The sequence below is a fragment of the Mustela nigripes genome, chromosome 14 (assembly GCF_022355385.1).
Source record: "Mustela nigripes isolate SB6536 chromosome 14, MUSNIG.SB6536, whole genome shotgun sequence".
NCBI classification, from domain to species: domain Eukaryota; kingdom Metazoa; phylum Chordata; class Mammalia; order Carnivora; family Mustelidae; genus Mustela; species Mustela nigripes.
Genome location: NC_081570.1, coordinates 4,953,405 through 4,975,069, shown reverse-complemented (window position 1 = coordinate 4,975,069; position 21,665 = coordinate 4,953,405). Strand labels below are relative to the sequence as shown.

Here is a 21,665-nt window from a genome sequence, read left to right as displayed (position 1 = left end):
GCACTGAGGTGGCTGTCTCTTGGCTCCTAACTGTGTGCACCAGAACCTTCAATATTCAAAGAGAAGCTGAAAATCTGCAGATTTTAATATTGGCAACGATTCCAAAGTCTTGCACTGAGTAAGTCCCCGTCAGCTCTGGGTGGCAGTTGGGCACGGGGTGTGGGTGGGGCCCCCGTGGCCTCCACTGCCGCCTCCTGGGGATGCACTCCACTGGAGCTCATCGGATTAGGGGGATGGGTAAGACAGAGAGGGGCGCTCTGGAACAGCCGGGGGTGGGAGGTGCCCAAGCAGCCAGGGAGAGACAGGAAACCTAAAGAAGCATTTCTCTTTCAGTTTTCCTACTTGGGAGCCAGATCCGCCAAATACAATTTAGCCTGAGGGAGCCCATTTGCAAAGCAAGTCTGGTCCTGCGAGCAGAAAAGGAAACCAACTGGTCTCTGATGCCCACGGTCTGCTGTCCTCTGGTCAGGGTGGGAGGAGCCAGGAAGGCGCACTGGCAGAAACTGGGGACATAAGGGGACCCACTCTGCCTGCTCCCTGTGCTGGCAGCCCCCCCCCCCCCCCCCACAGGGACAAGCGAAACAGGCAGGAAAATCTTCTCAGGGCCCTTCGGTACTGTCTTCACCTCCCCCCACCGTGATGCCACATCCTGTGGACCCAGGCAGGGAGCAGGGCAGAACCTTCTGGCGCTCTCGCGTTCCAGCCACTGCTGAGTGCCTCTGTTCTTAGGGGCAGCACTGCTGTTCTGGACTGGGGGCCTGCCATGGGGACAGATGGGCTCCTGCTCACGGCGCACAGCGTTGCTCACGAGTTCAAGTCAATAATGTCTATAAGACCTTATTGTGTGCCTACCTCTAATGTAAGACTTTTAACCCAAGGAAACTTCTAGGGTAGCATATCTTAGCCCAGAGTCTATGGGAAGACTTCACAGGGCCACTTACATCCTCGATTCTTGGTGCTTCCCTCCCGAGACGTGGATGGGAAAACCATCTGATGCTCAAAGAGACCTGGGGCCCTAGAAGAGTGGCGACCCTGATCTCCACAACACGGGTGGTGGTGGCCCTCTTGCCGGAGCCTGATCTGGGCTGGGATCTTTCAGAAAGCATGAGAATCTTACCCAAACCTGTGGAATCAGACAGCATCAGGGGCTGGTGGCTGACGGGCCGGGAGCCTGCCTTTGATCAATCTGCCCAGGCTGTTTCAGTGACCGCTGCTCCTGGCACTGAGCCAGTGTCTCTGCCCAGCCTTCTTGGGCCTCGGAGCATTGGATGGGGAGCCCCAGATGCCCCTGAGCCCCAGTGGCAGCCAGCCTGGCCATGACCAAATTCGTTCCTGACTCACTTGGTCCCTTGTTCCTATCCTGGGTGTAACTTCAGAGAAGGGGATGCTGGAAAGTGCTTCCACGTGAACCTTTCTCACCAGAAAGAAACCCTCCAACCCTTTCTTACAACAGATGCCCCTTCCCCAGGCTGTCCACAGACTCTGGCCAAGACTTGGGAGACGCCTTCCTTGTCAGGGTGGCACTGCCAGCCCCTTAGTCTAGCAGCAGCCAGCTGCTGTCTGATCAGGAGAGACGGAGTCAGAGAGGAAAGGCAGTAGATGTGTCTTTCCCCAGGGCCACCTTCTGCTTGTTCCAGCCCCAGCCCGAGCCCAGCGCTCCAGAATCACAGAGCAGGCCCCTGAGGGCTCCCTCCACATCCCAGATCCCAGGTCCACAGCCAGGGGTGGCCCAGCGCTCCACGTCCCCAGGCTGCTTGTGGACCCAGGCCTGGGAGACAGTCTGGCTCCTGCAGAGCTCGCACCTCGGAGCGCGCTGCGGCTGCCGGCCGCCAGGTGGCGCTAATCGACCAGGAACGGGATTCCGCGCGGGACCAGAAAGGAAAGCCTTTGTTGATTTTACTTCTTGATATTCTATAATCACCAGGATTACAATCTAAGCAAAAAAGCAAAACAAATAAACACCGCCCCCTTACTGGATCTTTGGTCTTTGTCTGCAAAATTATGAGACAACAGACGCACTGACTATATAAGCCAGCCTTGGGTGCTGCGCAGTCTGGGCAGCTCAGACAGGTGGAGAACGGGCTGGGGCTCTGGACACCGAGGGTCCCCTTGGCTTCAGGTGCGGGTGGCTGAGGAGCTCCTGGGAGACATGCGTGCCTGCTGCTGAGCCCGCTCCCCTCCAGCCTCTCTGCCACATCAGCTACTTCCAGCAGCGTAGGGTTCCCTGTCTCCAGGCACCCTGGACTTAACTACACGTGTGGGTGCAGGCCCGGGGACCAGCCAGGCTCCCCAGCCAGCCCTCCTGTTTTCCCACCCACAGGTCTCGGGACCTGGAAAGGCAGTCCGAGTACAGCCAAGCCCAGAGGGGGTTGATCTCTGGGGTGATCTCTTGGGCCAAGGAGGGGCACCTCTAGGGCATCTCTGGGGGTGATGCATGGTGATCTCTGGGGCCACGGAGGTTTGCAGGAAGGCCTGAACTCACTTGGCAATGCAGAGCCTCCTGGCCAGCCAGCGTGCTCCAAGAGGATCCCCTGGGTGGGACAGCTGGGGCACGATCCCTTTCCGGGAAGGGCTGTGAACACAGCTTAAAATTCATGCCCTCAGCCCTCACTGTGGATGACATCCTCTTGTCTCCTGCTAGCTGGGAAGTGGCTGGCATGCCTGTCCCCTCCCAGGCTGCCAAGGAACGGGGCCAGGCAGAAAGCCACGGATGCTCAGAGAAGGGGATTCCTCCAAGGGCTCCATCTGACTTCCTGCAGACCCCAGTAGAGCCAAGAGTGGAAGGTCCAGGGCCTTCCCTGAACCACTGTGGTTCTGGGCAGCCAAGAATCACTGAGCATGTTTCGCAGCAGCAGCACTGCAGCACAGAGCTCCCTGGCATTCTTCTCCACTCAAAGTTGACCGGGGATGATAGGGTCCCACCTGCCCGGTCCCTTGCTCCCACTGTGGTGGTTTGCTGGTCCAAAGCTGGGGCTCTCAGACCAGCTGTACTGGAACAGACCCCAGAATTTCCAGGATGAGACATACTGAGCTGTAGATCACATTCACTTGAATTCTCTAAACTCCAACCCTCAGATGGGGCCTCAGACATTCTCAGGCCTTGACCTAAGGCAAGTGATTCTCAGCTGAGACCCCACAAGGACACCCCAGGCTGAGTTCGGTTCCATTTGGCTCTGGATGACTCACACGCAGAACCTTATTCCCCGCAGTGTGTTAAGATGGCAGTGCTTAGCATGAGACTACACTTCCCAGACTCCTTTGCAAACAAGGGTAACCATATTACCAAACTCTGGCCCATCACATAGGAGTGGAAGTGTTGTGTACAACCTCTGGGGCCCTGTTCTTGAAAGGAAGCAGCTGGCCCTCCACTTTGTCTTTCCTGCTTCCCACTGGCTGGAACGCAGTTCCAACGGTAGGAGCTGGACCAGCCATCCTGTACCACTGACAAGAGAGTGGCACCCCAGGGACGGCAGAGTCGCCCGCTGCAAGGAACCCAGGGGGCTGATCCCCAGCGCTCTGCGGCTGCCACGTCCACCCCGAGCTGCTGTGTGAGCATCAAATATCCTCTTGGATGAAAGTCACTGTTGTTTTGGTCTCTGCCACACCTGCACGGTATTCTAGCTGCCACGGAAGGGTTTGCAAAAGATAGGGAGCATCTTTGGAAACACACTGGGAATTCCTACTAGATATCTTAATTTTTCCCTGTCTATCTTTTTAAAAATTTTGTAAGAGGCATCCCTCAGACGGCAGATTGAAGGGAAGCCCCCGTGAGACCCAATGGCACAACTGCGAGCATCAAGGTAGGTTCTCACAGTCAGTACGGCTTAGAAGCCAGCATTGGTGCGCTTCCCCGGGCTCAAGAACAAGGCTCACCCCCACCCCCCATCTTGCAACAGGTGAGGTGAGGGCTGCGCACCCGAGTTTCCCTTCACCACCAATAAGCACAACATTGTGATTGAACCACTGACAACTCTGCTGTAGGGCACAGAAATTTGGAAACATCAGGAAATCAAGCTGTGAAGTCTTTGAAGGAATGTGATTTATGTGAAAATGTGATGAAGCTGATGTGTTTGGCTCCAGCGCTGGGCGGCACGCCGGATTTCGGAGCCCAATCTGACGCCTTCTCGGCTCCCCGCGCACCTCTGCCTTCCCCCAAGACGGTTGGCTGGTGCCCTGCGTGTGTTCCAAGGCTCGTCGCGCGTGACGCTTGCACTGGGGCCCGACTTCCAGGCCGTGCGTCTCGTGCACGCTCAGGAACCACATGGGGCTCGCTCCCTGCCCCCAGATACACGGGCGCGCCAAGTGTTATTAGATTTACAGGGAGTTGGTGGTTGTTTTACATAATTTTCATGATGCACTGCAGACTTTCCTTCAATTAAGCGTCAGAGGCTGACTTGGGTCTAGATGGCACCCCCAGAATTCACAGAGCTTAATCCCCTTGCCCCTAGGTGTTCCTGTCTGTCACGGGGAGGCTCCTGCGTGGCGGGGGCTGGGGTGGTGTATTTTGGGGAGGTAGAGGCAAGAAGGAAAGGGAAAGGGAGCAGACAGTGGCCGTGGGTGGCTTCTAGGCCAAGGGCCCTCTGTGTATGCTGGGGAGGACCCAGGCCCAAGGCTGGGACCATGTGGACACCACGAAAGGCATCTTTGCCTTCAGGCTAAACTCTGGCTAACATGGTCTTCAGAACCTCCTGGAAGTGGGGTGAAATCGTGGCCCCAGTGCTTCAGACCTGGGTCTGCAGAGGCCGGGGACTGAGCTGGGCCTGGAGGGGCCAGCTGGGGACTACGGATCTTGGTACAGATTCAAGATTCTTTCTTTCACCTTACAGAAGCGGACTTAGAGCAGAGGGTGAGTGACTGGCTGAGGTCACACAGTGAAGGGGTCACAGAACAGGGATGTGCCCACCTCCTGGTTCCCCGGCTTGGGCTGCCCTGCCCTGCTCACGTGGCACTGGTGCCCACTGTTACCGAAGCCATTGCTCAGACCCCTGTGGGGAGCGGACCAAAGCTGGGCCCAGACACTTTACACTCAACCATCTGACCAGTGTGCATGTGCCCAGCGCTGTACAGGGCCCAGGGAACTGCGGAGCACAGGGAAGTTTCCGGGAGTTAGCTGCAGGGTCTTCCTGGCTTCTGGGTGCTCCGCAGAGTACTGAAGAGGTAGGGGGGCCCCTCTGGTGAAGGACGGAGACTAGCTTCAGTCTGGGGTCTCCCTGGAGGTCCTGAGGCCGCTAGGCGGGGGGTGGGGGGCTGTGTGAAGCCTGGAGTGGGGCAGGGCCTACAGAAGAGCTGATGTGTCTGCTGAGGGCAGAGGCATGGGATTTGCAGACGAGGAGAGGGGAGAGTGAGCCACCCTGGGGACAGCGGGAGGTTTAAACAAGATGGGTGTGTCACATCTGTAGTTAAGGATTCCACAAGACACATCCTGAGCCTAGAAGGCCCCTGGGCCTCCTGGTTCTAGATTCCTGGAGCCAGGGCATCAAGGCCAAGATCACTGGGGGTCCCCCCCAGCTCCTGGCTCAGGAGGATGGCCCAGTCTTGGGGCCCGGTCCCGGGTGGCTGGGCCTTGGCCCATTGGGGTTTTCCTTCCCACCCAGACCCCTCTGCCCTTCCTGTCCCTAACCCCAACCTTGAGAATGGTGGGTAATTCCCCAGTCTGAGCTCTGAAGACCTCTGAGGATGAACTGGTCTCTGTGGGGGCCATCAGGCCTTAGCTTGGATACTCCTAGCAACAGGACGCTCGTGGTCCCCCAAGAAAAGACATTTCAGCTGCTCTCTGTATATATGTCCATCAGGCTCTTTCCTGCAGCCCTGCTTCCAAGGGCGGCACAGGCTCTGAGGGACCCAGGGACCCCTTCTCTGAGGTCCTGTATGATGACTGTATTTCACTGAGCCTCAGAGAAGAATGTTCTGGAACCCTGGGTCCTGTGCACTGGCTGGGTCTTCTCGGGTCTGGCAGGCCCGTATCTGTTTTTCCTGAGTCTAGGCAGTAGGAGAGGCCACAGAGAGCCCCCAGCGGCTGCCCGTGGAAATGAGGCACAAGCCGTGCCCAGCTCTCCAGACTCCCTGGGCATTCTGCATTCAGAGATCTGCACCTGTCAGATGCTTCAGAGAACATCACTTTGCTGGAAAAACAAAATCCAGCTCATTCTGGTCATCAGCATGCCACCCAGTCTGGGAGCCTCCGGCGGAGTCAGCCCCGCGTCCGGGAGCAGATGGGCTGGGGGCTGGAGGCAGGCCAGTTCTGGCCAGCCCCTCCTCTGTCTCCAGGCCTCACTGTCCCCGGACCGCAGCTGCTCGCCCGTCTGTGGCCCACGAGACAGCAGTGCCTGGCTCCCTTGGTTCCGCTCCTCACGGACATGGCCTCGTGCCTCTGAGCCTCACCGCTGCCATCTGCAATGTGGGCCCGCAGTCCCTGATGTTCTGGGCCCTGGCTACTGTGTAGGGGGCTCAGAGAGTCAAGCGAGCGTAGGGTGGGGGGGGGGGGGTGACCCTTAGGAAAGCTACGGTCACCAGCGTCCGAGCAGGATGACCACAGAGGGCCTCTGACCCGCTCGCGCGGCGCTGGCGAGGCCTGCAGGGCCGGACCCCGGGCCGGGCGGATGGGGCCGCTCAGTACTCACACATGGGCTTCAGCTGCCCGATGAGCTCCTCTTTCGTCCATTTCGCCCACTCCTTCTTGTCGGTGTTGATGGAGCAGAGGATGGGGCCGCAGGGCTTCCCGCAGTCCTCGATGGCTGGGACGTTCAGGTAGTGCACCAAGACGATGTCGGGGTTCTGCAGGGAGAGTACAGAGACGGGCAGCATGAGGGAGGCACGGAGCCCATCCAAGGGGACGCCCCCCCCCCCCGCAGGTGCAGACAGGCCGAGCGTCCCCACACGCTTTCTCAGCCTTGGCACTGCTGATGTCTGGAACGAGATCCTTCTCTGGCGTGGGGCTGCCCTGGGCACTGGTTTCCGCCCACGGGAAGCTAGTAAACCCTGCCCCCTCCCCAGGTGTGACAACCAGGAGTGTCTCCAGCCATTACCCACGGTTCCCCAAGGGACAAAATCACCCCCAGCTGCAAACCACAAGGGCTGATTGGTGCATAAAGGACCACACATGAGGCCGGACATCGCATCTGGTCTAGCATCTGGGGCTTTATGCCGATGGCTGCCCAGGAGCTCTGGCCCTGGTCTGTGCATTTCCTCACCACAGCTCGCTGGACGCCCCCCACACAGGCATCATCACCTCCTTCCTCCCCAGAAATGGAGGTGCCCCACCTCTAAGGGCTGGACACCCCCCACCCCCGCCCTTCAGCCCATGGGCTTCTCCCTGGACGAGCAGCCCCATTAGCGTGTTATTTCTGAGCGGCACCCAGGAGGCGGCTGTCGCTCAGAGCCTCTGGACACTCCCCATGGGAAGCCTTTAGAACAGAAAGAACGCTCTGTGTGAAGACCTCATTTTGTCCCCAGATGGTTCTATGGAAATGGGTCAACCTCTTCCCACGAGAATCAATTCCAAACGCCCTCCAAGCCTTTCTGCCCACCACCAGCTCTGCTAGAGACCTCCCGAGGGGATCTGGTGGGGCAGGAACTTCCCTGCAAAGACCATGGGCCTTCCGTGGCTTTCTGTGGCCCTCCAGAACCCAAGGCCATTTACTTGGCCACATCAGACCTGACAAGTTTGTTAAAAACAAAAACAAAAAAAAACCCGCCAAAACCAAAAATCCAATCATAACACTTTAGAGTGTATCTGGGTAAGTCCAGAAACACCACCTACCCTAAGCAGAAGGCATCGCTTAAACCATAAAGAAATCTCTAGCATTTTATTAATAAGCCCCAGGGAGCTGGGAATACAGGCACTTAGAAGGCTCTACCCCAGGCTTTCCCCTAGACCTGTGTCCTCTGCTTTTTCTGAGTGACCCCTGCCAGCAAGTCCTGGTAGGGCATGAGGACCTCCAGCATGGAGGAGGCCAGGCCTACTGTTGCCTTTTGGGATGTGGTCAGAGTGAGAGTCATAAATGATTATGTGAATCAATCAGTGCATTCATAAATAAAGACCCAAGAGTACACCACGACCAGTACGAGAAAGTAGACTGGCATAATTTAAAAAGATTTCCAATAAGGGTTGAAACACGGAGTTGTTTTTTTTTTTTTTTCTTGCCAACGCTCAGTTAACCAGGAAATTAAATCAACACGAACAGGGCCCTTCTTGTTAATGGCAGCTTTTCTGGATTGTGGTAATCACGCTCCTTCATAACGCTGATAATCCCTGACATCGGCACAGTACGTTATTCTTCTCGGGGCACTTTCCAGCCATTATCGCATGCGGTGCCCAAGTGCGCCGGGGAGGCCGGCCAGGCAGGGCCGGGGAGAGCGCCCTCCGTCTGCCGCCAGTGGACTGCGGCAAAGCTGTGTGGCGGGGGACAGAGCCTGGGCTGGAAGCCAGGGTTCGGACTCCAAATTCCGGGCCTGCCAAGACATCTGGTGGCCTCTTTTTTGCTTGGTCTAAGTGCTTTCCCACCTTGCATTTCACTTTATCCTTGCAATATGCCCCAGAGCTAGGTAGGTAGGTCTGATCTGCGCATCGCATGGATAGGGAGTCAGGAGGAATGGGTGGTACTTCCGAGTCCCTGCCTTGTGTTCCTCCTACAGATGCATTGGCCTCCCCAGGGTTGCGTCTGGGCTAGGGGTTCCTGCCTGGGCCTGGGCCTGGCCAGGTGGCAGCGCTAGCTGCTGAGCAAGACGAGAAAGGATCAAAGGGCTGCAGGCCCCCCAGAGCCCCCGGGGGTTCCTCTGATCCCAGCCCCTGTGCAGGAGCACACGGGAAAGGAGCCAGGATGTCAGCTGCTTGGGAGATGAAAGGGCTGCAGCTTCCTGCCTCATGGCCTCACTGAGCTCAGCTGGGGTCCTTGGGGAGGCTGTGGGGGTGGGGCAAGGTGGTGGAGCTTGGGGAGCAAAGGGCCACCTTCACCGTGCACCCAGAGTTTCAGGAAGCTCTGTTCCTTCTTCAGGGCCTAGCTGCATTTCTGCATAACCAGCTTCCATTTGGTCTCTGAGGACAAGCACAAGGATCGCCTCCTCCTCCAGGAAGTCTTCCCTGATACCTCGCCCTCCACATGCCCACCACGGCAGGATGAGGTTTGTGTCTTCCCAGTCTGTGGGCCTCTGCCTCCTTGAACTCCCTCACAACAGGGACAGTGTCTGGCAATGACCAGTGCTCATTTCGTGTTTGTAGAATTGAATTAGGCTGTCTCGAGACTCCCCATCCTCACGCTTCCCAGGCTTGTGTGCCACGGACATCTGGCTTATTTCTGGGTCTACAAAGGGCAGAGCGGTCTTTTCCGAAAATGTGTTCCTAGGAGGCCAAGAGGCAAGGCTGATCCTTACCCTTTCCTGGGTCTCAGGCCTCTTGGAGAATTTGATGAAGGCTATGGATAGCCCACACCCAGCTTCAAAAACTACCCAAGGCTCATCAACCCTGCATTTCAGGGGTTCACAGATCCAGTGGCCTGTGTACCCCACATCTGTAAACACTGATCTAGGGAGTCTAGACTCATCACTGTGTCTGTTGAATCGGGGAATGAATGTGCCCAACGTGGAGGCTCTGCTCTGGACCTGTGGCTGCTCGGTGGCCTTGATACAGTCAGGAAGGAGGTGCCAGGCCGTGAGGGTTCGAGGAGTCTGGGCTTGGGATTAAGAACTACAGGAGCAGACGGCATCACGGTCTGTGTCTCCAGCAAAGATTCTGCCCTCGGGCCTGGGGATCCTGTGGCCGAAACTCCCGAGCTGAATTTTTAGGGATGACTTCCTGGCTGGGATTGGTTTTAAGACACATTTAATGGAAGTGATGGAAGTGTTTTTGGAAATTTGGGGCACACATTGCCTCTTGGCAATATGGAGATTTTATTCATTAGTGGTATGTTTTGTTAAAAAATTTTATTTATTTATTTATTTGTTTGACAGACAGAGATCACAAGTAGGCAGAGAGGCAGGCAGAGAGAGGGGAGGAAGCAGGCTCCCTGCTGAGCAGAAAGTCCGATACGGGGCTCAATCCCAGGACCCTGAGATCATGACCTGAGCCGAAGGCAGAGGCTTTAACCCACTGAGCCACCCAGGTGCCCTAGTGGTACATTTTATTGGGTGTTTTCGGGAAAAAAATACATTAGCCATAGAGTCCCAGTGCGTGAGCTTCAGGAAGTGCTCCTGACAGATTCAGATCCTGGCCCAGAGCTGCTCTGCTGGCTGTGCAGGGGGCGGCTGGCAAGGCGCTCGCCCATGCCCTTCTTGGGGGGGGGGGGGGCCAGCCGAGAGGCAGCCCAGCAGACCCGCCAGGACTCCGGATTCTGGACGGTTGTGCAGCAACCTGGCCTTTGTGTTCCTGGGCTGCTTGCATGTTTCCCTGGGGTTTGCCACTCGGGTCCGGTCTTACAGGTTGGGGGACATTCAACAGGCTGTCTAGAGGCTCCTCCCTGGGCGAGGGGACTTCTGTGAACATACTAGAGCTGAAGCCCACAAAGACAGCAGGACCCTTGAAGATGAGACCCCTCCCCACCCCCCCAAATTCCAGGAGGCCCAGTGTGGTACCGAAGGTCTGGGAGAGGGAGATCTATGGGGGTGGGCTGCGGCTGAGGGTAGGTAAGAGTCTCAGACATTCCAGAAGATTCGGGAAAGCCCAGCGGACTAGGTGGTCCCATCCTTTCCTTCTGATGCCTCCAGCTCCTCACGCGCAGGTGGAAACAGCCACCACAGGGCCCCTGGGAGGAGCGTGGTGCCCTCCGCACAGGAAGGAGTCCTGCTCCTCTAACTCCCGGGCACCACCGGACCAGGCCTCAAACCAAACAGAACTCTGGTATTTTTCCGACAGAATGACCGGAATGAAGCTAGCGGGCAGTTTATCCGCTTACAACGCGCCCCCTCTCCACGGCGGCCCCTCTGTCCTGGTTTTCCTCTGAGCGCACGGAGACTCCCCTTCCTCCGCGCCTCCCAGCGGGGTCCTCGTCCTGCTCCTTTCTTGGGGACCTCATGCAGCGTCGCGGCCCTACAACCGCTGTGTGGCGAGGATCCCAGCTTCCTCTCCCCAGCCCCAACTCTCCACGTGGCTCAGGCTCACTGTCCGACGGCCCCTCGACGGGTCCTGCTGGGGCTTCCAAAGGACCCATGCCGAGCCCTATGTCCGCGGGGCCCACGCGGCCCCGCCCCGCCGCGCACGTCACTCTTCTTCTCAGTCCTTCCCCTCCACAGCCAGTCCAAGTGAGCTCTGCTGTTGCTCCCACCGACTCTGCCCCCCATCCCCGCTGCCCGCGCCCTCGCTCCTGCCGCATGGAACCCCCAGGGGCCTCCTCACTTCCGCCCTGGCCTCTGTCCCCACCCGCTGTCTCAGGCCAGCAGCCACGGTCCTGTGACCCGGGGCAGCCCCCCGGCCCTGCGAGGGAAGCTCTCGGTGCCGACATGGCTAAGTCATGCCGTCCGCTTCCCTCCAGAGCCACTCCTGGCCTCACGCCCAGCTTGGCCCACCCGTCCGGACAGTCCCCTTCCCCAGACGGCCTGTTCTCTCCTGAGCCCTTCTCCAGCTGGTGTGCTCCGGTCCACACGTCCTGCAAATCTCAACCCCACCTGTGCCTGCACATCTTACTCTGAGACCCCATGGAACAGGGGCCCAGCACCCTTCGCCACGTCCTGTTTGGCTCTCACCCCCATTCCTTGGTTCTGAGCAACTACTGCTTGGCCTGTTTTCCCACCGATGTGTGAGCTCCGAAGGCCAGGCTCCTTCGGTGGCTGACTCCCCAAACCCAGTGCCCGCACCTGCCGTGTGCGGAGGATGCAGGACAGCTGAGTGACCCCTGGGACACGGGACATGGACCCAGCTGGGCTGCCGACCTCACTGGGAGAGGCGGTCTCCTCCCTGGTGACTCAGCATTTGACACCCACTCAGGAGATCCCCACGTGTGTCTTCCTGAGGGACACAGACTCAGGAGAAGGGGGAGAAGGAGGAGGAGGTGTCTGTCCTCTTGGAAGTAGGGCGACAGCACCTGAGGGGGTCCAGGACTAAGCCGGCCCCTTGACCCAGTGCCACCCCAGTTTTCATCTGAAAATGTGAGGTTTGGATTTGGGGGCTGACCTAGTAGCTCCAGGCTGCCAGGACTCTGCAGGGCAGAGACGCATCGGGAGGCTGAAGGCGCTGGAAGGGTGTGTCCTGGGGGCCAGAGTTAGTTGGTCTCCTAAGACACTTTTACCAAAGGGCATATTTCACCTGACCCTTGGAGACAAAGGGAAGTCTAGAGAGAACAAGCCAAGGACCTCAACGTCTAGAAGCACAGGAGGGGTTAGGAATGTTCCAGAAAGGGGGTGCTTTGCCAAAGTCACACAGGCTCCTTTACGGCAGGACTGGTCAGTCTTTATGGCACCCGCTTGGCAGGAGAGCCTCCTGGGTGTTGCAGTAGACAGGCTTTCCAAGCTTTTTTGAATGTCAGCCTGAGCCCCTCTTGGGACCCTAGTGTGCTCTGGAACACAGACTGGGAACCGTTGCTACAGTTCAAAACCAAAGGAAATGACTGTCAGCAGCTCCTGGAAGACAGCTTCTCCCAGCCTGTTCTTGGGTCTCTGGGGCATTGGGGTTCTGGATACTCCAGAACCGTCCCCTTTACCTCAGGTTCCCTCCCTGGTCTGGCCCGAGGTCCACATGGCATTTGAGTTTCTGAGGAACCCCTGTCCCGATGTGGTGCCCTGTCCACACGGCTCTCCCCTTCCTGGTCGGCGTGGGCAAAATTCCTCCCTCTACTCCGGGATGGGGTTTCCTTTCAGGAAGACTGGAGCGGAACGGGAGCCAGATGGGCAACTGAGTGTCCCCTTCGATCGTGGGCTCATCCCTCCTGACCTGGGTGTCCTGGACCATGGGGGTCCTGTGGGGAGAAGCAGGGGGGAGATGCTGGCCCAGCAGTGGGGAGAAAGCAAGGCTGCCCATTTAATCCTCTTAGTGACTGGCGATGGAATCTGGGAGAGGGAGACTGGTTTGGAAAAGAACGCGACCCTGCTCCCCCTGGGTGGGTCGCCACTACGAGGCGGCAGGGGCGGGCGGCAGTCGAGGGGCCAGGAGCGGACTTGTGATCCACATTAATCTGCAGCAGCCCCTGGGCAATGACAAATTTCTGGACCCTCATGCCGGGGCCGAGCAGGTGCAGCCTGGGAAAGCGGCAGGCGGTGGCGGGCCGTGTCTCTCTCATGGTCCCACAGGCTTTCCTAGCAGAGATCCTGCGGGGGGGGGGGGGCCGGACTCACCCTCTGTGGAGGGCTGGACCTCGGGCCAGGGCCGGAGGCAGGAGAGGCAGAGGAGGGGAGGAGGTGGGGAAGAAGAAAACAGACCAGGAGGCGCAGCAGACGAGCCCAGGCAGGTAGCAGGCACGGGTGGATGGGAACACCCTATCCTAGTCACAGAGACTTGGCCGGGGTCCTAAACCCTCTCCCAGTCCCCAGAGAGCTCCAACTTTAACCCTGCAGCCAGAGCCCTGCGGTTCCTGTGGCTCTGGCTCCCGAGAGGTCCAGGGTAGGGCCCAGGGCGCGGGGTGCTCCAGTGTGGGCAAGCACTTGACCTGGCTGAGCCTCCGTGGCTGCCCTTTAGCAGGGGGAGGACTGTGACTGGCCTTGACCTGGCTGGGAGACAGGCAAGGCCATAAGGAGCCCAGGGAGGGCTTGTCCCCAAGCCAGTGCTCGAGAGCAAGGACCCGCTGCTGCTGATTTGAATGGGGGTTCGGTAATCTGCTGTGAGCTCAAGAGGGAAGTTGGGGGGACATTCCAGCTTGCAGGGGACAGCGGAGCCTGTGCCCGCTGCACACGGAGCCCAGCCCCAGGTGTGCAGCAGGCTCTGGAATGGGCTGAAGGTGCAGCCGTGAGCTCTCCACCAGGGGGCCTGCTCCGGGGGGGGGGGGCCTCAAGTTGCCCAGAGGCAGAGCTTTGGGGTGTCACGTCCTCCTCTGGGCCGCCGCTGGATTTTGTCCACTGCTGGGTGCCAGGGGGTCCCCCGACCCCCAGCCGGGGCCCGTCCACCTCCATGGGAAGGAGGAGGAGGCCCCGAGCCAGCATCCCCTTTTGTGCAGGAAGCAGGACAGCCGTGCAAGAAGTGGTTAAAAATGCAAAAAGCTGTTGGTTTTGATAAAGAAAAATGCAGCTGCAACATCTGCTTGACTCTTGTTTGCAGCTTCATCAACGCTAAGTGGTCGATAAATCAGAGTGGCGTGGCGTTCCGTTTCTTCTGTGGCTCAGTCATTAATCTCGTGCCGGTTCTCATGAAAAATGAAGGAGAGAGGCTGTGTGATAGTGAAAATGTATACATTACCCAGAAAGTCATAATAGCGTGTAATAGTGCCACACACCTCCCCACTTGCCTCCGGGTGCGTGGCAGGGGGTGGCCCACGCGGCCGGCCCGGGTGGGGGGCTGGGGTGACGGAGAGTGACTCAGCCCCGACCGCGCCACAAGCCGGTTCTTTCGTGGCCTCTGTCGCGCGAGCACCATTGACACACGTCCTGAAACCCCACGAGCCTGATCTTAAGAGGCTGAGCCTTCCTGTACCTGGGTGCTTCATAAACGGGGTAGATGCCATAAAACAGGAGTGCAAAGCCGGCAGAAAGAAGGGCGGGATTTATTAGGGAATGAATAAATGATGAGACCAGGCAGCTCGGGGCCGTGGGTGGAACCGCGCCGTGAGGCAGAGAAAGTCCTCTCGCCCGCGCTCCGGCTGCCCGGGGGCAGTCCGGCATCTCTCCTCTGCTCTGGGGAAAGCCGCGTCCCTCTCAGAAGCGAGGCCAGTCACGGGGCCCTGGGCAGGCTCCAGGTCTCTCCCCTCGGGTCCCCGCTGAGGGCAGCCTGTAGCTGCAGGACCCGCAGGAACCGTGCTCCCTGGGCGGGCCTGGCTGCCCAGGGCTCCTGCTGGCTGCTACCCCTCCCGGTTCGCTCTCTCCTTCCTCTGCAGAGAACTCCGTGTCCGGAACCGCTACATCTTACATCCTCTCTGCTGCTCTCGGGGTGTTGGGGGGGCAGGGACATGCCTGTAGCCCCAGCACACACCTCCCGGTGGGCACCTCTGTTTGCAAAGATCGCTCCTGAGTGTCAGCTGGTGCGGGACCCCACCTTCGAGCCCCACTGGCCACCCCTCACTTAGCGCCGTCAACAACCCACAGCCGCGGGTGCTACTGTCACGCCTTCCGGGGACGGAGACTCCGACTGCTCAGAATGCCATCGCTCACTCGAGCCCCGAGTCCCACGCCTCCCCTCCACCCGGGCTCTGGGGCTCCAAGGGGACTGGCCAGAGCCGGCAGGGGGCATGGGTGACTGTGCGTCCAGCCTCAGTGCCCCGGGCGGTGGCTGGAGCACAGAGAAGTCGGGGGAGCCTGGCTGGTTCATGCAGGGTGCTGGGAGCTGATGGGGACAGGGGCAGGGCTGGAAGTCCCTGCTTCGGCCCTGGTCTGGGAGCTTCTCAGGGCAGGGCCGAGGCAGCAGAGCCCCCATCTCCACATCAAGAGGCCCCACAGGACACTCCCTGTGTTTGGGCAGGGGTGTGAGGTGGGGCAGGGGGAGGCCAGGAAAGGAGCACTTGGCCACTGGGCCAGGCCTGGCCTCCACCGCGCATGGCCAGGGACGCAGACCGCCTCCCTGTTCCCCAGCCCGGGCTCTGCAGGGTGGGTGTCTTGGGGTGATGGCCAGCGGGGAGGGCCCACATGGGGCCTCCTCTCCTGCTCCACGTGGGGGCAGAGGCCGGTGGCCCCGGGCCAGCCCCCGCGCCCCCTCCACTGGGCTGCCCTCATTAAGCCAGCGTGCGCACCGCGGGGAGTCCGGGGCTGCAGCCCTTCCCCGCGACGGAGGGAGGCTGGGAGGCTTAATTAGTTAATGTGGGTAAAGTGGTCTGAAGATGAAAACCCTGGGTAATTGCCGAGTGCTGCCGCTGCCGTTGTTATTACACAATTACCAGAGTTTTCCAGTCGCGGGAATAGACTTCAACAACTTCCCCCGGGCGTGGAGTTCCGGAGCCGTGCTGGCTGAGCGGCCGGCCCCGCGCTGGCCCCTCCAGCCCGCAGGTGATGCGGGAACCCGCGCCTGGCACAGCTGCGGCTGCATCCCGGACACCGGGCGGTGCTGGCGGGAAGAAGAGTCACCACCCCCGCCCCCCTCCCCGGCACACTTAAGGACGCGTGGGCTTCGAGGGACGCCGGGCAGGCCACCTGTCCCAACCTTCTGGCAGCCTCTGAGAAGGCCTGACCCCAAGGCCCCCTAGAAGGTCAAGCCATCCTGCGAGACCACCGTGGTGAAGAACCTTCCACTGTGCCGTAAGACCTGGCCGCGGAGCGCACCTGTGCGGCGGGGCGTGGGGGCCGCTTTCCGGACGCGGAAGACGCAAGAGTCACGGTGGCGTGGGGCCAGGCCTGGCCTCGTTTAGAGTCGTTACAAATGATCTAAGGGAAGGAAGGCCCAATAAAATCTCATTGCAGATGACACTAAACTTTTATGGGTGACGAAATGCCTGTAAAGTGCCCAAAGTTTGCGATGGGTCCTGAGAGGACCTCGTGGGGTGGCACAGGCGGGTGCAGAGTGACAGATGCAGCCCGTAGTGGGCGAAGCGCAAGGCGAGGCCTCGGGAAGATCAAAACAAATGGGCTGTGGAGGCGGTCTCAGCAAACCCAGGGAGACCTCGGGGTTCGCGGACGCTTGTGTCCAAAGTCGTCGCTGGGACCGAAGGATGGAGCCTTGGCGAGCTGGGCGCCCCGGGAGCTGGACTCAGAGCAGCAACGGCTCTTTACTGGCAACACGATCTGCCTGAGTGAGTGCCGGGGTTGGGGGCTACCCGTGGAGGAAGGGCCGTGGCCATGGCGACCCCAAGATAAGGACTTTTCTGGTCAAAAAGACAGAAGCTGAGAGGAAATGCAATTTAAGTGTTTTAGGTCAGAAAGGGGAGGTGAATGTGTGTGTGTTTTGTTTTGTTTTGTTTTACCAGATCCCCAAATGCTGGGAGTAAGAGGTCTCCTTGGAGCTCGGGATGGTAATTTTAGCACAAACTCTGCACAGCGGCCAGTTAGCATATGAGACTGGTTAGCCTAAGGGGGACACGGGCTGAAAAGGAGAAATTCTAGATTTTTCTGTAATGGGTGATATGAGTTTCTGGGTGGCTGATCTGTACGGGGTTATGGAAGGAGGTCAGAATGTTTGGGGTCATCTCTCTCTGGGACCCAGATCCAGGGGTACCCACCAGGTGGGGTCCGAGGTTGGGCGTGTCAGCAGGGTTGTCCAGTCTCTGCCTGTCATTTCCTATTTGCCAGACACCTGCCAGGGCTGCAGGCGGCCGTCACCCTGGAGCTGGCAGAGCCTGATCTTGAATGAGATTGTTGGGTTTTTCCCCTGCTCTCACCTTGAACTCATCTTTGATTTACTTAAAGTCACAGCAAGAGTCCCTCTAGCCAGCCCTGAGGTAAGACACCTTGGACGTTTGCTGGGATGCAGGACTCTAGGGAGGGGGTCCTGCTCAGGGTTAGAGGCCCAGACCCAGTGGGGACTAGGGGGCAGTGGGAAGCCTCAGGGCTGGCTGCATGGCTGCTTGGTACTCAGGTCTCAGGGGCTGCTGTCACTACGCCTCACATCTCTTCCCTCCCAGGAGCCACATCAGTGGCCACAATCCCCTTCTCTCTAGCCTCTGGCCAAGACTTGGCTGTGGGCGCCTGGAAGACTGGTAGCCCAACCCACTGCTCTCCTCTCTCTGTCCCTTCAGCTCCAAGGACACGTGCCTCAGTCTCGTTCCCAGGGCGGGTGTCTCTGCTCAGAACTGTGCCCCATTAGGCAGTGATTCAACCCCATCAGATGACAATGGCACCAAATAGTCATTTGTGCATATGACGTGCTCTGGAGCCTTTCCTGCCCATCTGCTCTTCATAATAGTTCTGGAGGAAGCCGAGCATGTCCCCACTGGCCACATGAGCCCCCTCGGACGGGGATGTGTCCCATGGTCTGATCAGAGTTACAGGGCTATTGAGAGGCAGGGCTGAACACAGCTCTCTTGCATTGATGTTCCTGTGAATCCCACTGTATTTTAGGGAACAGACCACCTCTCTCGGACTCAGTCCCGGGAGGGAGCATGGGACTCAGGTAGCCAACTGGAACCCCGCATTCTCTGGGCCATGATGACTGGCCATGAGTCCCAACCAGAGGCAATCAGAGCTCATCCCTGGACTTGGCTGGAGCCTCTAGGGGGCAGGGATGCCCTTTCCTGCTGGACCTGAGCCTGGAATGATGAAGCCTCATGCTCCTGGAAGCCATCTCTTGTCGCCAGGGCATGGAGTCCAAGGAGCAAGGCAACACGGAGGGAGAGCTGAGAGAAGAAGACACTAAGCCTCCACGTTACTGATTGGGGATGCCGTGATCCCATCATGCCTAAAGGTGGAACCTCAAGACTTTTCAGTAACTTAAACCTCCCGATTTTCTTTTATCCTGAAGTTGAATTTTCTGTTGCATCAAACAAGAACCTTAACTCCGGAACAGATATGTCTTCCCTTTTCTAAGCCACTCCACCCTCCACTCCACCATTCAGACTGTCTTCTGGTTCCAACAGCCACTGTCATCACTGTGGTTGCTGAGAGCTACCACTTATCCAGCACTTGTATGCTCCAGTGTTGGTGCCGAGGGCCTCACAGGCCTTAGCTTATGTAATCCTCACCTGGACCCCATGAAGTAAGGACTGAGGGTCATTACCTCTACGTTACACACAAAGAACACGAAGTGAGAAGAATCAGGTCGCCTGCCAAAGCGCCACCTTGAATCCAGGTCTATGTGATGCTAAAGGTGACGGTGACGGGGGCTCTGGTTACACCTGCTGGGGTTCAAGTCTGGGTTCTACTACTTCTTAGCTGTGGATGTTGGGCAACCCAATCTCTGTGCCTCAGCTTTGTCACTGATAAAGGGAGAGAATCCCACTACCTACCCCATGAGGTAGTGAAGACGAAATGAGATAAGCATTTGAACAGTGGCTGACATGTTGAAGTGGCAGGTATTACTGCAACTACCTCTCAAACCCGTGTGATTTCATCCCTTGGTATCGCTAATGACCACCTGTCCCCAAGGTCTTCGAGCACTTGTGTGTGGAGCGCACCCAAGTTGACTCAGACACTTCTTATTGGGGGCAAGGTTAAGAAATTCTTCCTGGACACTGAGGAAGCATCGCTAGCACCAGTGGACAGACGCTCCAGCCCTCGTGAGCTAAACATGGGCCATTCTTTTCCCATCATGAAAACAGGATCTCAGAGGCAATGCTTGACTATCTTCCAAGTGCTGGAAGAAAACAAAGGCTCCATTTCTCGATAAATAGTCTGTAATTTAAGTGTCTGTGAATTCAGAGAGATACCACCCTGGCCACATCCTGTCAAATAGTGAGAACGTATGGGGTTCTCCTTGGCCATGGGGGTCATCTGCTGTCCTCAACTGGATAAAACCCATGCTAGGTGACCTCAGGTCTTCCAAACTCTTCTTAACAATTGCTAAGCTTCTCATCTGGAGGCTGTGTATACTTTAATTTGTGCATGAAAGATCCTTAAGGATCCTGCAAATCATGGGCCTCCGGACCCTTCTGTGTATTCCGCTTGGAACAGAGGATGATTGAGGCAGGAAGAAACTTAGGGGTCGTCCAGACCAACTTTCCCATCCCCTTCCCTTTCCGGGTGGGAGCACTGAGCCAAGAAAGGCTGTGACTTCTAATGTCGCCCAGCGGAGAGGAAGAGTGAGGTCCGGGAGCCGTACCCAGCTCCCCAGCCCCAGCCGCCTTCCTCCTTTGGGCCCCCCCTGGGCTTCAGAACCACCTCAAAGCAAGGTACAGCAGGGCAGAGCTGGCAGACATTCGCCCCATGTGGCATTCACACTGAGCTGGCTTTGCAGCCAATGCCCTTCTTTGCAACCTTGACCGTGAACAGGCTCCCGAGATCCCCGGTGGGCTGGACGGGAGTACTGGGCCTCCCTCTTGGAGCTCATGCCTTCTCTGTTCAGCCTCTTCCTGGTGGTAGTGATGGCGGGACAGGTGCTCCAAGCAGGGAAGTCTGGGTGGCTGGACCCTGGGCCACCCTCCCTCTGCTCTGGGGGATCCTCTGGGGAGCCCCGCCTCTAAGCCCTGTTAAAGACAGAAACCCCAAAGCTCTCCCTTGACGACAAAGGGGCCGAGCGTGGAGGCTGCAGAGGACGCATTGTGCCCGGCCCCCCAAGCATCTATAGGATTTTTATGCTCCAGCAACTGTAACGGTGAGATTCTAGCAATTGTTTTAGAGGGAATCATGATTAAATTGGGCTGTATGTTTTTTTAATGTGTTCCCCAGTTCCTCTTTAATACCTTGGTAGGACAAGATAAAGTGTAATCACTGAAGTAATTGTGGCACTCAACAGTTTATGTCTTGAAAGAGTGACTGGGGGTTAACAAAGCCACTGCAGGGCGAGGTTTGGATTAGAAATTACAGTTTTTCTTTTTGTTATTTTCTTTTTAAATCCCTCTTTATCTTCCTCCTTTCTCCGGTGGCTCCTGGAGCTGGCTGATAACCTGTAAGCCTCCTCGGGTAAGAACAGAGCCTTCCGCACTAATGACACAAGGCAAATCCGGGGGCCACCTCCTCTGCAGAGCTGCTGCGGCAGGCCCGCCCCTTCCCCGAGCCCGTGCCCTTGCAGGCGACGCCGACCTGCCCCCCACACCAGCAGGGCTTGACATCCTGAGTACATCCTGAGTACCAATGCCAGTCAAGGCCTGGTCTCCAGTGCTGCTTACTAAACCCCCGCTGGAGACGAGCGCTGGGCTGCCCCATGCTGGCCGCTTGCAAAGGGCCGAGGAGGAGACCCCTGGGGAGTCTCTAAGCTTCATGCTTGGAGAACGAGACCCACATTTGCAGGTGGGGCAGAGTGGAGCCACACACCTGGAAAATTCCCGAGTGATTGTGGGGACACAGCTCCCCGGGGCACTCACTAAGGCATGGCTGGTGCCCGCAGAATGGGAGGGGGGTAGAGATGTGGGAACGGTGAGGCCTTCTCTCTGTCCCCAAGGCCACTGCCCCAGTCTGGTCCTTGTCGCCTCAACCATGCCGCAGGCATCAGCCATCTCATGGGTCCCATTCAACTCCCAGACCCGTTTTCCCAAGTCCCAGCTCTGACGGTGCCACCTGCTGCTGGCCTTGCACGACTCCTCATTTTCCGTGAATTCAACCCACCAAGACACCAGCCTCCCACGATGGGCCAGGTCCCTTCCATCTGCACCTCCACGCACCCTCCTCACATCCCTGGCTCAGTCCTTGGCCCACCTGACCTCCGCCTACGCTGCTTCCCCTACCCCCTCTCCGCCAGGCCCCATCCCACCTGCCCATCCAGACCCAGCTCGGAGGCCACGCTGCGGGTGAAGTTTCCTCGGACGCTCCCAGTACCACGTAACTGCACTGTTCCCAAACTCCCGGAGCTGCCTTCTGCACTCACACCATCTCCTTTCACGGATGTTGGGGCTCAGGCCTACCTTCCTCTTAGAACCCAGGCTTTTTGACCCCAGAGTCTACATCAGAAGGAAATTCATTCCTCAGTAGGTGGTCAACACGTACTGGTTGAATCAACAGCTGGTTGATCACATCTGCCTTTGGGGGGGTGGGGAAGTGGGATACCCAGGATGGACTTGTTGCTGGCGGCTGGGCTGTGCCTC

At 58.1% G+C, this 21,665-nt stretch overlaps 1 protein-coding gene across 12 annotated transcripts in view; it reads right to left on the bottom strand.

Annotated features, from left to right (window-relative positions):
- Nucleotides 1-21,665, bottom strand: part of CAMTA1 (calmodulin binding transcription activator 1) — an 822,863-nt gene that overhangs the window by 97,751 nt on the left and 703,447 nt on the right. For all 12 annotated transcript variants that reach the window (XM_059374689.1, XM_059374684.1, XM_059374683.1 and 9 more), the window contains one exon: nucleotides 6,621-6,774. In XM_059374689.1, the coding sequence (XP_059230672.1) occupies nucleotides 6,621-6,774 (154 nt within the window). The remainder of the gene's footprint in view (nucleotides 1-6,620; nucleotides 6,775-21,665) is intronic.